General features: G+C 43.5%; 1 protein-coding gene across 5 annotated transcripts in view; it reads left to right on the top strand.

Annotated features, from left to right (window-relative positions):
- The window catches only part of tmcc1a (transmembrane and coiled-coil domain family 1a), a 61,437-nt gene that overhangs the window by 26,124 nt on the left and 13,266 nt on the right, over positions 1-22,047 (top strand). Inside the window, exon 1 of one of the 5 annotated variants that reach the window (XM_080763976.1) lies at positions 17,188-17,564. The exons of the other annotated variants lie outside the window; for them this stretch is intronic. Within the exon in view, the coding sequence (XP_080620102.1) occupies positions 17,490-17,564 (75 nt within the window). The 5' untranslated portion in view covers positions 17,188-17,489. Of the gene's footprint in view, positions 1-17,187; positions 17,565-22,047 lie in introns of those variants that run through there. 5 annotated transcript variants of the gene reach the window in all.

Below are 22,047 nucleotides of genomic sequence, written 5' to 3'. Positions count from 1 at the left end.
GCCTCTGACGTCATAACCAGCCTATATCAGCCAGAGTGGTGGAATAACAAACTCACAGAGATTAGAGAAGAGACGGAGAAGATGAATGTACTGAAATGACGTTCTCAACCACTTCAAGCCCTGTAGTCTTAGACCAGTGGTTCTGAACCTGTGGGTCGGGACCCCCAGGGGGGTCCCCACATGATTATTTTGGGGGGTCTCCAGTTTTAAGACCATTGTAATACCTGAAAATAGCAGATCTACAAACTTGTAGATCTGCTGTTTTCAAACTAAATGTATAATACTCAACTCCTACAATTCCAAGTGCTTCTCAGGGTGTGGTACCACTGTACTTTGACCACCTTTTTCCGTCCACACACCAAATCTCTTTGACAAAAATTGCAGATCTACAAGCTCACAATGAGTCGCAATGTGAATTGCAACAGTTAGTCTTTTTAACTAAGAATAGAGGTTTAAAGTGGTTAAACAACTTATAAGCTTTTGTGTGGTTAGAGTGCATATCCCACAAACCCTTTAGTTATGTTTTCACTTTGTTTCTTAAAACCACTTAAACTTTATGTATACTTCATTGTCCGGGATCTCCCATGGCTCCACCATGCCCCCCTCAACACCAAATCCCTCTGACGGTTAGCCAATCTGAAAGCTCTGAAAGAAGAAGTTTTTTTTCACCAAATAATGGTGAAATAATGCAATAATGAATGAACAGAAATCAAACCTAAATATAAGTAGCCTAAATAGAAACAAAAAACATAACAAAAACAAAGACAACAAAAGAAACCCAAAGGTAAACAGAAAAACAGCTTGACATAAACTACAACAATTTTTCAAATTAAGTGCAAGGCAAGGCAGGAAAGAGCAGGAGACATGACTCACAATATACAGCAGATATATGGCATTATTTGTCACAGGCCTGGCCTGCATCCAGCCCTCGCTTGCACCCCGTGGAGAAAGAAGTCGTTTTTAATGTTTTTCTTTTGCCAAATGTTGACCTCTTATGACATGGCGAGTATAGGGATGCTAGGGTTCATGTGGTTAAAAGCTTTTATCATGAGCCCAGCGGGAGTGTTTAAAATGTCAGTGTTGTTCAGTACCTTCATGTTTAGCAGTGCACAATCGCTGTGATCTTAATGTGAAAGACACACCACGTTTTCCTGTTTCCTGTTTCCTGTTGTTGATGCTTAGTGTGTGTGTGTGTGTGTGTGTGTGCGTGTGTGTGTGTGTGTGTGTGTGTGTGTGTGTGTGTGTGTGTGTCTGTGTCTGTGTCTGTGTGTGTGTGTGTGTGTGTGCAAACTCAACACCCGACTGTTTGTGTTCCCTTTGAAGCATATTCCAAGCCTGTTTAATTATGCTGTTGAATATTCATATGGTGATTATACATATAAGCCAACGCCCCTATGCAGGCCAAGACTGGAGACAATTAGCATTTTAGCTCACTATGAGCACATAAAGGCCCTTGTACACCGAGCCTATTTGCAAGAACTAATGCCTGATTTTTACTTACGTATCTTGTACCGTACTAAAGACAACCCATCTACAAGCTCATAACATGTTGCATCAGTATTTTTTTTATAAACGACGAAATCAATTGGCCTGATTAACCACAAAAATACGACAAATAGCTACAAGCTCACAGAGCTGGTACATCTGCTATTTTTGCTCTTTTTTTTTTAGCTATTACAAATCAATATTTTATTTAAATTTGTTAGTTTCTTGATTAACTGTTGCACTCTCCAAGTCAAAGTTCTGTTTCTCTGCTTGTGCTCTGATTTGTTGAGATTGAACAGCCAAAGAGACAGCTCCCCACCTGCTCAGGTGCATGGCTCCAGATAATGACTGACTATACCGCGAATGGCCACAGACGCTCAAGGATGACTTTTTAGCTGATGTAGGCCAGGTGTCAGTGCCTTTAGACCACTCCAGTGACTCCACACACAAATGAACACATCTATTCTTCCAAACCATTTTGCCCTGTAAATCCATGTGATGGAGGGCAATGCTGTGGCTAGTTTGAATGAACTAATGGGCGGAGGAGTGTTTGCTGGTGTCAGCGTGGAGGGGAAGGAAGTGGCGAACCAGAGCAAGGGAGGTGTGGCAGGCCCAGTGATGAGGGATGGAAAGGAAAGAAGACAAAGATTAATTTATTGTCAACAGAAAAGCATTTTTGTCCCGACATAGATATTGTGCAACAACAGGTTGCGAAGCAATGTGATCATATGTGGCCATATCTCGCCCCTGCCATAGACGCCACTACTTGAACTTTATGGTTGATTTGCCCAAGGGAATCTGGTGCATACCTTTGTACTTGGTTGCGTACTGTACTGTGACTATCACACACTGAAAATACTGTACGTAGCGGATCTGCAAGCTACGTGTTGCACCGTGGCGTGTTGATAATAATAATAATGGATTTCATTTTTATAGCGCTTTTCTATGCTTACTCAAAGCACTTTACAATGGTCCATTTATTCATACATTGGAAGGTGAAGCGGTGAACAGCGTCCTCACTTCCCACATTCACACACCAATGGTGTCAACCACTGCAGGGAGCAATTAGGATCGAACTGGGAACCTTGCGGTTTACCATCCAGCTGTTCTCTACCCCTGAGCCACAGCCGCCCGTGTTGAGACTGAGAGCTTATCTATCAGCTATTTTCACTGTTTAACACCAGCTTGCTACGAAGTATGAATCAGGATTTACACCCTCCCCCACACATACAGTATGTATTTCATCAGAGAGGCCAGCAGTGCAATGCTCCCTGGAGCAGTTTTTTGTTTCAGTGTCTTGCTCAAGGACACTTGGATACATTTAAATATACAGTGAACTGTACTGTATAGTACCAGCCACCCTCCAGTCACCAGCCACAGCTGGGATACACTTTCCTGTTGCCAGGCTGTCTGTGCCAGGCTTCCGGTTATTGCTTATCTTTACCTCTAGTCCATCCTGCCTTCCTCCTCCTAAAGCAATGGTTATCAAACATTTTCATGACGACTATGTACCCCCACATTTTTGAGTATTTAGCCACGGACCCCCATCTGAAAATATATTGTGAGTAGGGACCCTGATAACCTTTCAATTTCTTTTGAATTATTTCAAAGATGGCAGATCTACAAGCTCAGGGCAGCTTGTGGATCTGCTATTTTCAAATAACCAAAGCATCTACTACAGTAAATGCCTAAATTGTAATTGTATAGAATAGGGTTAATATAGTTTGGTTTAGTATGCAATATTAACTCATTTTGCTGGGGCAGTCGGGGCCCAATGGAACCCCCTCAAGGACCTCTGAGGGGTCTCCAGACCACACTTTGAGAACCACTGTCCTAAAGAGCGAGGAAGAGGAAGCTGTGAGGTTGAAAGTGGTGTTTCTAATCTGGGTCCGTATGAGGAAGGAGGGCGCTGTGGATCCCTGCAAGTCTCACTGCTGCAATATTAATAGACTGGCCTCTGAACCAGTGCAGGTCAAATTCATTTTAGTTTAGTTTTATCCTTCCCCAAGTACTTTCATTTGTATCTATGGTTCATGTAAGGCTGTCATCGCCTAAAGTGGTGGTTCTCATAGATTCTCATGTCAAGGACCCCTAAATTGATATGTATTTTGCTGCAGACCCCCATCTGAAAAGTGTGCCAGGAACCCCCTGTAAGAGAACATTTGACAACATTTTTGAATTGCCAAAAAATAAATATGATCCAAGTGTTTAAACTGTTCCTCATTTTTGGTGGGACCCCCTGGAACCCCCCCCCCCCCCCCCCCCCAAGGACCTGGGCCTCTGGGTGCCAGTTTGAGAACCTGTAGCCTAAAGACATGCTCATGAGTATTCAGGTTGGGTCAGCTAATTTGCTAATTGGTCATTGTCAAATCTGTGGCTATTCCCCACAACTTTCTCTCGTAACAAATGGATGCCATAGTCGTAGAGATGAGTTACTAGTCTAAATGTACAGTAACAATGGAATGTTAGTGTGTATTAATAATTTATAATTTTTGACGAAGTATCTCAAACTACACAAACAAGGAATAACTATTTAAATAATTTGACTACATTTTTGAAATATTGGGCAATTTAAGTGTTCGTGCAAGTGGTTAACGTGCATTTCTGAGGTCATGTGTGTCAATATGGGTCACGCTTTTCTTTGTGTGCTTATTTATGGTCCACAGCTGGTCCTTCCACATTTTGTGTGTGTGTGTGTGTGTGTGTGCATGTGTGTGTGCGTGTGTGTGCACACACGCATGTTTTCTCAGCCGTCAGAGGATTGCCACATATTTGGTCAGTCACTGAGGAGGTTGTGATCAACCTTGGCCCACATGTGTTGGCCTCACATGTTGCTTTCTGTCTGGACTCACTCTCTATCTGTTACTGGTTTTGCACCAATAACTAAAGATGTGGAACAGTTTGACTGTTGTCCTGTTTGAAGGTGCCATGCACAAGGTTCATAGTCCTAGGTTAAAACATCTAGAATAAACATCTTTGAGTGTGTCCTTGGCATTGACTGCGCTGACATTGACATCTGAAATACACCAGTGACAAATGCACAGATGACAACGAAAGATGTCTTCGCCAAGACATAGCCGGACATTGTGGCGCATTGTGAGCCTGTAGATCGGCTACTTTCACCGAATTTTCGCCCTTTATGACATGTCCAGAATTGGGAATGCTAGGGTTCGTGTGGTTAACATTTAGTAGGTATTTAGTTTCCTGTGTGATTTCTTTTCCTTATTGACGGTGACCTTGGGGTTGTTTGAGAAGGAAATTGCTCACCCGTAGACAGAAGCAGAGAGGGTGGATACAGACGGAGGTTTGGGTGGTGGGGGTCTGGGGTCCTGCCACTCCCTTTTCTGTCTATATAATTGAGTCTGCGAGTCTGATGAATAATTGATGAGCTACAGATCGCCGTTGTCAGCACTGCTCCAGTGACCCAGTTAAGACACAGGAGTGCAATACATACACTCTCTCGTGCACGCACGCATGTTGAAATTCACATCCGAAATCACATCATCTTGCTAGCCTGCCAGACAATATTCCTTTTGCCCATCAATAACTGGACAAGTCCTAGTCGTGCCACGTCAGCCAATGAGAATCCCTGTCCATCGTGCTCTTCCCTCACTCTATTTACACCTGCGGTTTTCAAAGTGTGGACCAAGGTGAGCATCATTGCAAATGAGCCCCCGAATAATTGAGATTTCATTAAACCTTGAAAAGGGAGTTTTCATTGTGATACTGTTTTTGGTTCCATTGATCCAAGCCAGAACACAATTGCTTCATTCATTGTTAAAATAAATGTAATCTGAAAATGTGCCCCACCCATCTCAGATGGGTGATGTGTTTTGAGATTTTCAAGTAGGCCCTAATCCAGAAAAGGTTGTGAACCACTGGTTTACACCTACCACAAAGTTGCGTTTTCGGCCAATCGAATGGCAACGTGAGGCGCATTGCCCTCGTTTAGGCGGGATACTCCTGTCCCATCTCTAATCGCGTCATAAAATAGCTCCAGCCTTTATCTCCACCTATGTCATAGATAAAGACTGAGATGACATTATACGTTGTCTGTTCCTTAATGTTTAAATGTTTAATTAAAGTCCCTGTTTTGTCCATGCCATTATACAGTAGTTTAAAAATGTACAAAAAGAAAATTAATATTAATAGGATTATAAAAAAATATATATATATTCTCAAGTATCATTTGCAAATGGTATAAATAAATAGCCGATCCACAAGCTCACGTGTTGCAGAATAGGGCTTAAGTGGTTCAACACGAGGCCCTTCTCTAATCTCCTATCATGGTTCAAGGGTTCTTTATATCTCTGTACGGGTCGTGTACAATATGCTGTAAGAGTAAAATGCTTTTCTTCTGCCTCCTCAGACATTGTAGCAGCATAATAATAATAATAATAATAATAATAATAATGGTGAACATACAACAAGGACAATAAAGGAAAATCAAGAAGAACACGTGCCTAAGGTGTGCACAAGGTTCTTACTCCTGGGTTATAACTTAATTTTGTTAACAAAGCTTGTAGATATGCTATTTTCACTACTTTTTTAGTATGACGAAGTAGGGCATTTGTTTAAGAAGTGTTGAAATAGGGAGACACAAGGTTTCTGCCCGACATATCATGGACTGCCGTCTTGACTTGATGTATTATATAAGCACCAGGGTTTAGGTTGGTCTTCATTTCTGCTGTCTGTGTCTGGTCTTTCTTTCCTGCTGTCTGGTCTTTTTGATCTATTCTCCCCCTCTCCTTCCCCCGCTGAGGGTCTTGCCCCCTTAGGCGTTTGAACAAGTGAAGTTACATAAGGGCTTTGGGTTCATATTTACTGTATATGTCTGTTTGTTAAATATAACACAAGATGGGCGGGGGCGAAGACAGAAAAGACATTGATATTGTCACCAGTGAAACATGATGTCAGGAAGTGGTTGCGCTCCCGGAAACAGACCAATTTGTCACTGGTGTTAAGTGTGAGTGTTTTGAGTGTGTGTGAGACAGCATTTAAAAGCAACAGGAGTTGACCCAAAGTGCTTTCCAATCGAATGTGAAAAAACAACAACACGTTATGAATAATACATCATGGATCAACACTTCAACAGCAAGAATAGAATGTAAAACTCATCTATTACAATAGAATTACAGTAAAATGATAATGGTAAAGAGGAACTGAACAAACAAACGAACGAATCAAAGCACTGTTTGTGTGTGTGTGTGTGTGTGTGTGTGTGTGTGTGTGTGTGCGTGCACACATACAGATGTAACTGATATGATATACAGTACAGTATATCCATATGGCAGACAAACTGCTGCCATAGTATGAGCTGTAGCTCCACCTAGTGGTTTGTGTCTAGCTTAACCTCCTGATGTCCTTTCCAGTCCTGAAGGTGTTAACATGTTTAAAGCTGCAAATATTTAATCTGGCGAAATCATTTTAATTAAAATAGTAAGAGCCTGTGATGAGAAAATGTCCATTTAGATTATATTAGTGGCTATGAAATATTGCTGAGACTCTTGAGACTATTAGTGCTATTGCATATGCATATTCAGAGGTGTAGCGATGTTTGTTTGTTTTTTAGTCGCTGTTTATCATCTGTCCTGGTGGCCTAGTTTATTTCCACACTGTAAAAACCCCAGTGTAGAAATGGAACCAAATGGACCCTACTCAAGTAGAATTCTACATTCTGGACTGTTGGCACAAAACTGGCTCTAGATCAGGGGGGCAGTCAGACAGATATTTTGTGAAGCCACAAGGAAATCGGGATTTCCTGAAAGTTCATATAATGGCCTGTTGTGGCACTGTCATTGGGCCCAAAAAAACCCATAGCCCCATAGAAGTCCATGTATTTGGGCCCAACTTCACCTAGACTGTATTACCTTAATAAACATGGTCATGAATACTTTCTGCTTCCAGTCACTAGTTTAAAGTCTCATTTCTAATGTCAAAATATTCTTTTTGGAAAATTATGGTCCCATTTATAAGAAAAATGACCATAAAGTCGCGCATGTTCTGAGGGGCGTGGGTACCGTTACAGTCTATGATCGGGATTCCACACCCACTCGAGTCAAAATAAAAACCAACTAAGAAGAAGGGGGGAAGTCCCGCCTCGTTGTCTGGGCCAGCCAATGGCCAGCTGGGCCCAAACGGATCTAGAAAGTATATATATATAGTATATATACAATTCAAGGACTGACAGGCTTCATTTTACGTTCATGTTAGACCCGGGGAACGCTTTGTCCATATTTTTTACAGTCTATGCTCTAGATTGAAGCCTGCGTGGGGGTGCTACGTGGCCAACGCATGCAATAGGGGCGGGTGAAGTGTGGCTACGCCAGGCTAACGTGGCCATGCAAGAGGCGTCTAATGTCTATCTCCTGTGTTCGACGTTCAACTTGAGCGATACACAGTCGTCTGATGTGCGGGGGGAGAGATGCCGGCTAGCGCATAGAGTAGAAGTAGAATTAAAATTGCTAAACTACAAGTTAAAGTACAACACTGGTTCTTCTGTAATACTGTGAAAAGGCCAATGTCCATAAGTTCTTTGAGAAGGCTTTCTCAAAGAACAGTTAAAAGAGGTTCAAAGCAAATTGAAATGATTGTTCCATAACAGCATAAGTGTATACCACTCTGTGATTCTTACCATAATACAGATACGAATACCGATTTTTTTTTTTAATGTACTCAAAAGGAGGAAAAGAGGAGTCCACAATGGAGAGCGAGAGGTGTGTAAAAAGGGATGTTAAACTAGAGCAATGTGCTCTGTAGTCTGTAGAGCACAGACCTCCACCAAGGTGTCACTTTGTCCATGAAGTGTTGCGTTGCCTCTGGCGCCTGGTCCCCTTTCAGCCAACAGAACCTAATGAAGCACGTGACCAGTAAATGGGTTATTCCTGGGTCCATGCTAAACCTTCTTTTATCATGGTTTTGTGTTAATTGGTTCGGAAGTTATGGCCATTCTTGTGTCAAGCCATGCTCAAAAACCATGCCCCCTTTTGGCCAGTTGGGGTGTGAAGTTAATCAGTTCTTCTTTGCCCCTGGGACCAGTCTTTCCACCAGGTTTTGTCCAAATCTATTCATAACTGCGCGAGATATCGTGCTAACAGGCAGGCAGACGGACAGACGGGGATGAAAGGCATGCAATGACCTCGTTGGCGGAGGTTATAAAAAAGTGGCCAAAAGTCAGCAGTGATTGTTCTGCCGTCTACATCTTCTTCCTGCCAATGAATAGGCTGGCAATGAGTCTACATGGGGAAGCATACAGTACATTTCCTCGGTACACTGTGTATTGTAGGATGCCGGGCTGAGCCAGCAGCACTGCATTGTGGGCCAGCAGTGGGCTTTTCAGTCTTTGTTGCATAACGTCGCTGTTGGAGATAAACCTTGTATGTCCACATATTTCAACTTTTCATGTCTTGTCATTAATGCCCTCCTTCGTCGTATAATAGTGTCATGCAAAATAGTCATTTTCGTTAGATTAGAAAGATGTGTTTAAAAACTTTACATCCATTTGTGTGTTTCATAAACATTTCACCAATGTAACCAATTTAACCAGCTGTAAGAGCTTGCGAGTAAAAGATAACTGCATTCAATTAATTGGAACTAACGGTTCATTGAAATAATTGAAAAGTAACTGTTTTGGACATAGAAGATTTCTGGCCGACAGAGACACTAAGCAGGATGGGCTGGGTATAAACAGGAGCAGCTGCTTGGGCACACATTGTCTCATGCACTGTGTACATGTTCTCTCTCCCACTCGTACACACACTGTCACACTCATGGACACTGCATGGACACATGTTGCACACATACTGTATATGTACATGCCATATGAAACACATCATAGTTGTAGAACTGGTTGCAGTGTTATGCACGGTATTGGTATAGTATGCACTATACTGTACATATACAGTATTTAAGTCATTTTGTACAATTCCAGCACCTTCTGCCAAACTAACCCGAACAGGCTTACCCACATATAATGTACACTGTTTCAGAGATCCGCTGATCTGACTGACTTCACACCGGGCACCACACTGTCAGGGTCCTCGGCAATACACAGATTATTTGTGTTTTCCATGGGCCAGAATAATACCATTCATTTACAGTTGCCACCACCAGCCATGTGAAATATGACGGAATACTAGTGATAATAGGTTGTTCTTGTTGCCCTTTATTTCAATGCGTGTCCCGTTTCAGTGCCAGTGTTTGGGTTGGCTCTTTAGACCTTTGAAACACCCCTCCAACCACAGAGCCCTTTTGTGTCTAAACAGTCCAGTGGTTTATGTAACTGCTAATAGGGAACATTGATTAGACAGGGACTGGAACTACAAGGCTTGGACAGCCAGGCTGGGGCACAGGGGCTTTTCACCACGGGGAAAGTATTGTTCAGGGGGCCCGCAGCAGAGTCCAGCCCGGCTCTTCTCTCTCAGAAGGTTGAATCGCGACCAGTGTGAGTGGACAAAGCCCCTCGCTCTTATGCTTTTTACATAACCTCTCACACTACAGTATACCCAGCCACACCACAACAACAAACCCTGTTGGTCAGCTGTTAGCATAGCTAGAGTAGCTACTACTGTAGCTAGCTATTATGTTCGGTAGGTTATTACAGTGGTTACCCAAACGGTGTGCCGTAAGACAAGTCCAGGTGTGCCTTGAGATTTTGTGACAACAATATTAATGCAATGTAATGTACATAGAGGCCTACAAGAAGTTAGTAGAGTTATATTTATACTATACTCGCATATAATTCACAAAAACATCTGAGGTGACATTATTCATTTTACATTTAAAGAAAATGCTCACACATTGAGTGAGCTTGTCGGCTTTTATTATCTTTCACACATATGTTTATAATTATTTATCTCTTGCTTCACATTGTTACATGCAGTGTGTTTTATTTTACTTACCGGTACTTATTTTATATTTTCTCACCGCTCTTTTTCACTGTCCTATTGTATACTTTGCTGTAATTCTACAAGCTTGTCGATCTCCTACAATAAAATGCCCAAAAGAGGGAAGTGCTTTTGAAAATTTCTCTCTAGACACTCTCTTTCCCCTTTCCCTGGTCAGTCACCCCTGGGCCTGTCTCTGCCCTCTGATCTGTTCCATCTATGGATGCGTCCAGAACATTCTGGCTGGTCTGTACCAGCTTGGTCTCTGTTCAGGACCCCGCTCTGCCCTCCGAACAATGAGCACTATGTCATCCTGATGCCACTGTCCACTGGCTGAGAGTAAACTCACTCACACTGTCTCTAAGCCTGCATGTGTGGGCTCCTCACTCAAACCGTTGTCTGTTGAAAATGTAGGCTACAGTACTGCTGTTTGTCAAAGCTACAAACCCACAAGTCAGTTTTTTCCCCAACGTTGTCCAAACCACAGCCAAGATGACAGATCTATGGCCACATACAGCTGTCGGCTTCATATAAATGTATTGGCCTTCTCAACCAGTAGGTGTTGTACAGTACATGATGCCGGGGTCAAAATGTCCTAAATAGAAGAGTAGGGAGACCACCTCCAACCACTGTGCATCCTAACACATTAGGAGCTTTTAGCCAAAATGTTCACCTATATTGTCGCCAAATGTTCAGCTATTATAGTCCGGCATCCGGAGTCAAGAAAGTATAGACAATATTTTAGGCCAATAAATTAAAAACTATGTACCAAATATCCCACTTTAAACAAAAGAAGCCTGTTGGCTGCCAGACTATTATAACATGCACAGAATAGGGATGCTAGGGTTCAAGTGGTTACATAATGTTAAAATAAGTCCTGGATTTCTGCTTTAAAAGGGACGTTATCATGATTTTCAACATTCTCTCTAGTGTAGTATACTGTATGTCTTTGTTTTTGCAGTAGCCGGCGTCGGTGTGTGTGTGGGTGTGTGTGTGTGGGACGTCTGTGGGTGGATGTACACATGCAGCTACAGTACATACATACCACAACGATAGCTGTGAATCTCTGGACAGCCAGAATGGAAGACAGTAATGACTAATGAGTCATCACACACAATAGTATGAATCATGTTTTATGATACATAATCTCCCTCCTTTGCTTTTCCCAGAGAGTTCTTTAGTTCTGTTCCACCCGAAACACGGTACTGTATATGTGTAAATGGCGGAAAGCTGTAGGTAGTGTAAAGTTTTATCTCCTGAAAATGGGTCATTGTTTGTCTGGCGAAAAGTTCATGCAAATCCATTATGTGAGATGGCACAAAAGGCTCATAAGAGCAGGTGGCTTCTGGAGGAATGCTGATCCTTTTTATATGACCCGATTCACACACATATTCACACACACACACACACACACACACACACACACACACACACACACACACACACACACACACACACACACATTTGAAATGTTTATTTATGTCCACATAATGAGAAGTACAGGAATACCTTGTACAAAGGACATAAACACTGCCAGTGCAGTTTGACAGTGGGAGAGCAGCCAGTTACAACGTGCATGGACGGCAAAACATCGTTGCATACAGTACAGCTGACTTGTCGGACACAGGGCAGCAGACATAAATCACACACACACATTTTGGGGGGTCCCCAAATTATTTTGGAGATAAAATATAATAAAAATTGCAACTGAATGGCTGGAAAAATGGAAATGAAAGGTTACATAGTACACATAATATATGCATAAACCTTTCTTAATGATTATATCTGGTTTCAGTATTTATTTATGATATATTTTCTCTAATATTAAGGTTATTTTTGCAGTCAGTTTCTATTGGGGGTGGGGAAAGCATTTCCGGGGGTCCCCAACCTCTCTGTCTGTCATTTCATTTAGACCCTGTGTCTAGGTTAGACGCGTCCTTTGACAGGATTCTGTTTCTAGTTTGACACAAATTTTGATCTGAAGTTAAAAGTTAAATTCCTCAAGCAGCCAGGCTCTACTAAAAAATGTCAGCTTTCGTGCAGGAGACCCAGGTTCAAATTCAGGGTGGAACAGGAAAGTTACATAGCACCAGCAGCAGCAGCTGTAATGGATTCAAGTCAATTAGGCCTGCCATGTGGATTTCTCCTCACAGTACAGATCGTCTCGTGACAGCTCCATCCCTCGCCCCCGTTGTCCTCTCACCTCCAAGAACTCAGCCTGCAGCAATAACTCTGCTGCTATTTGTGGAATGCTGCTACTGTATATGACATGCTACTATGGAATGTGTGAAGAAGTCATCTGTCGTGCGTGGGAATTTACCCTTGACTGACAGGGACACGTCTGTGATCCACAATTTCACACGAGCCCTTGCGTCACCTTCTGGGCATATATCACCTTCTGGGCATGTCACAATATCACTTCTTTTGAGCTTCATGCAATACTTGTCACCCGGCAGTGGTCCTACCCGACAGCAGGATTTCAGGTAGACTACCAGTTGTGTTAGTTCTATTGTGTTAACAACATACAATTACAATTTAGGCATTTAGCAGACGCTCTTAATCCAGAGTGATTTACAGTAAGCAAGAGGAAAAACATGGGAATACATCATATACATAAAAATAGTCATCATGAATCATCATGAATCATACATAAGCTAAGAAACTAACAGTGGTAGTCTACATTAAATGCTATCTAAACATACTCCTAACAAACACAGATTGGTCACAATAATGTTTCATTCACTACATAAGGTATGGATTGCCGCTTTAATTTGTGCCCCAAAGGGCAGTTGGTTTTGTAGCATAAGGTGCAACATTAATGCACAGACTCAGCAGCACTGCATCAATGAACCCGCATAATCATCAGAACAGCAATAACAACTTTACGACGATAAATTAATCTGTCATAAAGTAGGACCAGCATAGCATTACAAACCAAGTACATAAACAAAATCGCCCAGCTACAACCTCATAAAACAGAAATCAGCATAAACGTCAACCTGATCTGACCAGAAAAACTGATAATGTATCCATTTGTAACCCCAAGAGTATACAAATGTAGCCAAATGGGTCCATTTGGTTACCTGGATGATGGGGGTCCATAGTCCGTACCTGGTCCACTCCTTTGTTCTGTAGCACACCATATCAATCATGCTGCTATGGAATGTGTGATGATGTCATCTGTCACAGCCTGGTGAGAATTTCCCCTAGGCTGATAAGTTACAAGTTTGCATGAACCATAATTATTGTAGAACCGGTTTGTCAGATAGGTTGCCATAGTTACCCGATACCATGTCCGACCATGTCACTGAATGCTTGGTACTCCATATACTGTACGGGGCTAACTGACTTATCTATACGTCTGACATCATATACTCCATCTTTGGACATTGGACCGACATTGGGAGCATGTATGGTTATTATCACATAGAGACATGCACCACTGGGATGCCACATGCACCGTAGCCAGCAATATTAAAGGCAAGGGAATCTCTGAGTTAGATCAGACCGCACATGCACAATCCCCATGGGACCCCCTGAGACCCCCCATGAGACCCCCTGCTGATCCTCAAACCTCTCAGCAGGAGCTTACATACTAGCCAGGGTATATCTGGCCTTAAGTTACAACCCAGATACTAGTGGCTACAGAGCCCCTCTCACTGATTCTCTTCTTCCATCCAGTGCCCTGTCACCTTGTGAACCACTTGGTTGAACAACTCTGTTAGTCCTGCTTGGAAACCATTGCAGCAGGTCTTGCTCGGAATTAGATAACCTTCAAGACTTTTATACCTGTAGTGTCGCTACACTAGGCGAGCATTCAGCAAAAATAGGCAAACATTCAGCAAGAATAGCAGATGTAGCACACTTCTTCACAAATAGCCAGGTACTAGTAGGTCTGCTATTTTTGCCAAATGTTCACCTGTTTTTGCGGAATGTTGGGCCTTTCATGGAATGCCCAGAATATGAATGTTGGTCATGTTCATGTGGTCAAATTGAGGAGGGCAATAGTTAAGCGAATAATAGATAAACGAGTAGTAGAGGTTAGGGATTAAACCCTTTGTTTTGCATAATTACTAAAAGAGAGTCCCCAGGGACGTGTCAACATGAAACTCTGCGCATTTTTAAAAGTAATTGTTGACTTCTCCTACAAACCATTTCAGTTTTACATTCAAAAGTGAGATCTTTCTCGATGATTGAACCAAGGTATTCCTAGCTGACAACAGGTCCCGTGCCCCTGTAGAACACTGACTGTGGGGTGGAGGAGCTCTGAGATGAGGAAAGGAATGTGATCCATTATTGAAAGCACCTAGAAACCTGTTCTCCTACGGGCTTTTCCTGAGTGACAGTTCAAGTATTCATTGGCGGAGGGCATTATTATCCCTTATTTGGTACTATGCACTGTTCCTGCGGTCTGGTTCATTGTGATGCAATTGCATTGTCCTCATGGATGCATTGTGTGTGTGTGTGTGTGTGGTGTGCGTGCACGCTCGTGCGGTGCGCTCATTTTCATTTAAACGAGGAGGACATAAACATCACTTGACACCGAGAGTGTAAAACCTGGCCATTTGTGCACAACAACATCCTCACCGTTGGCCTAACTCTGGGAGTTGTAAAAACGTTTACACTGACTCCACCATTGAGGCTTTGTTTTACTGTGTGGAATCCAGCAGCCAGGCTGAACTTTGCACATTCAAGCTCCCCTCTAAGAAGCATCTGAGGTCTTGTTATATAAGCAGCCTTTTCCCTAAATTCTACACCCTCTCTCTGGGTCCCCTAGCTCCTCCCACTCCTGGGCTCTCATTAAAGCCTGTATTATTCACCCCGCTCCCTCTCCCCTCCGTCCGTCCGTCCGTCCGTCCCTCCCTCTCTTCTCCCTCCTTCTCTCTCCTCCCTCCCCTCCTCCTCTCCTCCCTCCTTCTCTCCCTTCTCTCCCTCCCTCTCTCTTCCCTCCCTCCCTCCTCCCAGCTTATGTACAGAACTCCTTGGCAGCCTCTTTCCTCTCTTTACCCCCTTGCGTGCCCCCTTTGCCCCTTCCTCCCTAATTGGTCCTCAAACTGTAAAAACCTCAGTGTTGATTTAGCTCATGTGAGTGTATCAAACAGACCCCTATGGGTCCATTTGTTTGCATTTTGTACACCCTCTGAGTTACACGTTGTATTGACACTGAGGATATTCACTGTGGTCCCTCTGAAAAGACAGAATCTCTGCATGTGGCATTTTTTAAACCCACAGAAACTGTACAACAAACCTTTAAAAAAATTGATGTTCAAGATAATGTTTAGCTTCATTATGGAATGCTATTTTTTGTAATTGAAGGTAACTTCAATATAATTGATCATCACATGATATGATGCTGTTGGTGTGTATATACCAAGATTATACGCACATTATGAAGATGGTCTCTTTTTATGTTCTTTGCTCTTCTTTGCACTCTGCTGCATTGTCTGAAGGAAGTCAAACAAAAATAAGTTTTAGATGTTACATCTTGTTGCATCTACAAGATGTTTGTCTATCATGTATGTAAAAACGTGTCGAGCTGACTGAGCGAATGGGAATTACTTTGGTTTGTTTGTGTTGGTCTGTATTGTGTACTGTATTCGGTAATATCTCACAAGAAATAATAACCAGGAGGGGTGTGTGTCCTTTTCATCCACTTCTCAGGTCCTTTGAGTTCACACCAGCAAATGTGAAATTTACCCTGTAGTCATCACTTTTTTGGAAACACTTCCTTAGAATGATGAAGCAACTGCACCATGCTGGAACTGGAACATGTGCACCTGCCACGCACGCACGCATGCACGCACGCACACACACGGCTATGAGAGAAAACAATAGAAATGTACTAAGATTACTAACTAAATGAAGGCTTTTTCATGTGAACCAGCAATGCAATAAGACTCTTGTAACACTTGTTGAAGCACAAGGGGTTCAGTTGGATTCATTCTGTTTCGGTCAGTCAAGACGTGCATTCCATCCAACACTGTTTGTTGCCACATATAGGCTGCCTTCAGGAGCTGATTCATTACAGCGTGATGACCGAAGAAGCTGATTGGCTGTGACAATCAAACTGTGAGCGATTATTGAAAGGAAGGAGCGGAGAAGAATTCTCCCTTTTACGAGTTGTTTCTGCCTCAGTTAGCCTCTCTTGTGAAACAGAAGGAAAGAGCCCGCTCCTCCCCTCCTTTCCTAAGCTCTCGCCGTCCCTTTCTCACAACTCCTCTCTCCTTTTCTCCCCCTCTCTCTCTCTCTCTCTCTCTCTCTCTCTCTCTCTCTCTCTCTGTTTCTCTCATCTCCCTCACACTACCTCTCTCTCTCTCTGTCTCCCCCATCTTCTCTCTCTAGCTCCTAGTGTGCTCGTTCTTTCCCTGCTCCCTCACTCCCGCTCACATCCGTCGCCTGGGCTTGTCTTTCACGCGCTGCTGTGTTGCTCCTTTTTTTTTTTTTTTGACGGTTAAGTCTGGACTCTTCTTCACTTCTCTTAACCTCTCCTCCTGCATAACACCATCGCTGCATCCGTCCGTTCCTCCTCCTCCGGGGGCCACGGAGTCTTTGTCATCCCACGTCTGCGTCAGCTTTGACCCCCACCCTCGCCGCCACCCGCCCACGCAGTCTGTGGGAGCATGTGCACGGGAGCTGTGCTCGCTGAAGCGTGCAGTGCATCTCTGCGTGTTTGTGTGTTCCGTTATCCTCTCTGCTGGTGGTCGCGCTTGTGACCACCGAAGCGTGCGCCGTGGGCTTGGCTAAGCCGCCACTAAGACGTAACTGTGAGGCGGGGCCGACAGCACTACAGGCTGAGTGTCTAGACTGCTGTCCTGTCAATAGGTATAGGGTTGTATGTGTTGGAGGAACTGAAGATTCTCTGGATGCTCTGTTGCGTCGGGTTTTATTACCGCCGGCTACCTGCATCCTGGTCTGATACTGGAAGTGTCTTTGTCGACCTGTCAAGTGCACTCTTTGTCCGCTGGACTTTTAGTCAAGTGGACTTTGTTTGGGGAGCGTGTCCCAAGTGATGAGTGTCCTCCGGGTGCCAGGCTCGTCCCCTTCGCCCCCGCCTGAGGGACAGAGAGCCGGACGGGACCGCTAGGCAGGCAAGAGGCACGGGCCGAGGGCGGTGCACGCATGCGTCTCCCCGCCATGGAGGTCATCCTCAACCTGGTAACTGCTGACTCCCCTCCACCTTCCACTCCCAACACCGTGAGTCTCAGCCTCTATTGTGTGCGTTCGTGCGTGCCGTGCGTGGCTGCGTGCGTGCCTTTGCCATTTTGTCCATGTCTGTCCAGATTGGTTCATGATGAGAATGTGTTTTGTAAACATTGGAACTCAAGATTTCTCATAGTTTATTTGGTCATTTTGGTGTGTGTGTGTGTGTGTGTGGAACCATCTTAAAACAACAAAGCCAAAAAATCCATTTCAGTTGTCCAATCCTACAATGTTTTAGCTCAGACCTCACAGGAGCTGAAAGCCTGTGTTGTGATGGCTGGACCCAAGAAAGCCACGGAGGCGTTCTTCAGGCCTGTAGCAGAGCTGTGTGTGTTTGTTCTGCTGGACGTGGATACAGACAGTCTACAGTCTTTTCTCAGACCATCTTAATTCCTTTACCACAACAGAAGTTGGCTACTGTGTGTGTGTGTGTGTGTGTGTGTGTGTGTGTGTGTGTGTGTGTGTGTGTGTGTGTGTGTGTGTGTGTGTGTGTGTGTGTGTGTGTGTGTGTGTGTGTGTGTGTGTGTGTGTGTGTGTGTGTGTGTGTGTGTGTGTGTGTGTGTGATATTAGTGCAACTTTGTTTCTGTGTGTGCTCATGCGTGTCTTTTGCTTTGGGTAAAGTGACGCTTGTCCGGCATCACATAGAGTTATGTAATTGTCCATAGGCTGTGAATGGTGTTCATTGTTGCCAGACTGAATCCCCTTAAAGAAACCACAAGAAGGATTTCCTCTTAAAACTGTTCTTTTGTGTCAATATTGGTTCAGCAAGGTCGAGTGGGATTTTACCCCATAGGGAAATAAGAGCGATGAAGGTGACAAGAAATGTGCACACTCACTGAGTTACATAGACATAAATGAACACTGGGTGGGGATTTTACTGTATAGCTCTGCCCCTCTTTGCTACTCTGTACTGTACGGTATGTCCTGCTTTTAATTCTTTAATGAGGTCGTCATGACATGGCCTGTCCATCAGTTGCATAATGTTAATGTGCCGACCTTAATTCACATAACCTGAAGTCTGGAGTTCTTTCATTGAAGACCATTGGGGGAATTGACTGACTGAAGTGAAGTTGAAGATTTAAACTATTCTATGGCAAGAAAGTTTTTCGATAGGTTTTTCTATAAAATAAACAAATATATATATGTATCTGTTTTTAACAATAGATCCTGGTTTGTATCTTCCAGTGATTGGCACTGTCATATGTAGTTACTATGGAGACTGTATTCACTTTCCTGCAGACACCAGGGTTAAAGATCAAACTGTCTTATCAGGAGTGTGAAGTTCACTTTATCAGATTATGATTAGTCTGATCATGAGAGAAAGAGAATTGGAGAGAATGAGAGATAAGGGGAAAAGAGGGTAAGGGGAGTGAGAGAGAGCATTTGTAAATAAAGAGACAATAAAATGCAACATAGATTAGATATTGATTGATTGATTCTTCGCAATTTGCAAGGGAGACGGAGAGAGAGACAGAGAGAGAGAGAGAGAGAGAGAGAGAGCAAGCAAACTTGTTTAAACAGATGTGATAGCAATATTTGGATTATTCACAGCTTGATGACAGAGCAGAAACTGTATGTTGATATATCCAGTAACCGTGTATCCATCTGAGTAGGCTCACCTGCACATTTTTGCTGAAAATCTCCATATTTTCACTTTATTGTGCTTTTTGTCCCCTTTTTTTGAGGAGCGCTAGCCCCTCCTATGCCCAGCTTTGTGTGTCTGTGTGTACCACGGAAATTATTTGATTGGCTGAGCACGGAATTTGATGATTGATGATGTATGGTGATAAGAGCGCCCCTCACTTCAAATTAATGTCATACTTTGTCATACACGAGTGTTGCGCAACAGCAGGGAAAAGGGTGAGCTTGTAGATCGCCTATTGTCGTTATTTTGGAAAGATTTTGAAAACGAAAGTCCTTAAGTCCGTCTGTGGGTATTATAAATAGATGAAAAGTATTAACAAGAGCTTGTGAGTTGTGACTGAATAAGTACATTGGATCCCTTGGAACACCATTTGAAGTAACAGTTTCGGACATACAAGTTTTCCACCCAACAGCAACAACATATGCGTCTGCTTGTACATGTAGAACAACTGGCCCCTAACAGTACTCGCAACATGGACCCTAGATCACCTCTCCCATGACTATTTCATCCCACAGATGAAAAGTAACATGGAGTGAGTGCGGCTGCAGCCGACCCCCAGACTCACTTCGGGGGAAAGGCTCGCTCAACTCAAGGACAGTCTGGAAAGTTCAGGAATATATAATATTACTGGGTGCAGCCAACACCAGTCAGCAGCCACTCAACGGTGATGTACAGTATACACTGTATCACCTCTTCACCTTTTCAGCACTTCTGAGAACATTGTAATGTGATACAGGGCCTGGGCAGAGGTGTAGGGCTGAACAGAGCAGGGTTCGCCCAGCGAAACGGGACTCCACAGTATCACTGTAGGATCTCTGCACGTGAAATCGCTGCTGTGACGGTAACTGGAGATGACAGTACAGGAAGCACTCTGCGGAAATGAGGTGAATGGTAACTAACAAGGTAAATCACGTTTAATTACCCCGGCCTACACACACACACACACACACACACACACACACACACACACACACACACACACACACACACACACACACACACACACACACACACACACACACACACACACACACACACACACACACACACACAGACACACACAGAGAGAGAGAGACAGCTAACCTTGGTGATTGAAAGAGTATAGGGCTTATGAGTGAGAGTCCTTAGGAAAGGGGCTAGATTCTGGTATTTGGTGTTTCACACAAAAAGATTTGTGTACAAAACAATCTAAATCATGCCTTGGTTGAGCTTATTATGTAAGCTGACTGGAATGTTAGGTCTACTCTAAATATAACTAAAAACACTTAAAGCCCTACTGTATATACAGTACTTATTTGAACGGGGTCTCACAGGGGTTTGTACTACTAAATCCGATCTGTAACTTATTTCCACATAATGTTGTTCACAAATGTTTGCCAAATGTTTGCGTATCATGACACAAAATAGGGAACAATTGCCTGCTATAGTACAATAATTATTAAACTTGTAATGTCAAACCTACAACATTTCAGCCGTGCACATTTTCTTGATACTTGATTGTTTGATAGAAAGTCCAGACAATAAAGTCCTTCTGTTATGTTAAGTATGAACCGAGCAAATCTGCACCATTAAAGTAGTGTAATGGAAAAGTCAAAGCTCGTCATGTCACTCTAGCAAAGTGATTGATCGGTCTCTCCTAGGGTCCTACTGCGGGCTGGAAGCGACAAATGTTTACGCCCCTTTGGGATATTTTCCGGGGACCCGGGTCCTTGAGCGGGTTCCTGGGGGTCCCCAGCTAAATGATTAATAATTAGGACCCTTAGCAGGTCTGTTGTTCTGCAGGATGGAATGGAGTAGCCTACAGGAAAAGGGACATGAGTATAATGAATGAAGATAGTGCTGAGATCAGTCCATGTTTATCTATGACTCTGGCCAGCCAGCAATTAGTGCCGTATGTTTACATGTGCAACAGTACATGTAATGTGTAACAGGGCAGCACAATGTGTTCTTGTCAGCCAGCAGTGAGTCTAATTATGTGTAATGCATGTCTCATCCCCTAACTCAGACTGAGTGAGGGAATTTTTTATTTGTTTTTGAAAGGACAGACAGTAGGCTGACAGGAAACGGGAGAGAGATGGGGGGATGACATGCAGTAAAGGCCGTGTCGGGCTCGGGAGCCGAACCCGCGGCACACTGCGACTGGATTACCAGTCGGGTGCCCAGACGGTTACGCCACCGCCGTGTGTGTGTGTGTGTGTGTGTGTGTGTGTGTGTGTGTGTGTGTGTGTGTGTGTGTGTGTGTGTGTGTGTGTGTGTGTGTGTGTGTGTGTGTGTGTGTGTGTGTGTGTGTGTGTGTGTGTGTGTGTGTGTGTGTGTGTGTGTGTGTGTGTGTGTGTGTGTGTGTGTGTGCGGTCTTTGCCAGGCCTCTGATGGATCTTAGGTACATCAAGCTTATGCCGCGTCTTAACTGTGTTCTGGCACTTTGCTCAGATCGGAGACTGTTGCACAACCAGTTTATCTGCCAGACTGGCAGATAAACAGACTCTTTTATGCTTGTGTAAATGCATATACACGTCATACACACACCACTCTCACTCTCTTTGCATTTTAAAGGCTAATCAGAGTGTGATCAGGCAGACTTCCTCTCTACACACACACACACACACACACACACACACACACACACACACACACACAAAGAAACTTCAGTGATGCTCAGCACATCAATATGTTTGACTGTAATAGTCCTGGGAAATTAGCCTAATCCTCATCCTCACCATGTTTAATTTCACGCATGATTCGTTTTGGAGAAACTCTAGCTAGCACATCAGTGATGATGCTGATTGGATTAGTTTTGGAGAATTATAGCACAGCGCTAATTATGCGCCGAG

The sequence above is a fragment of the Protomyctophum bolini genome (genome assembly GCF_963924005.1).
Source record: "Protomyctophum bolini genome assembly, chromosome: 5".
Taxonomy (NCBI): domain Eukaryota; kingdom Metazoa; phylum Chordata; class Actinopteri; order Myctophiformes; family Myctophidae; genus Protomyctophum; species Protomyctophum bolini.
This window is presented reverse-complemented; position numbering and strand designations above follow the sequence as displayed.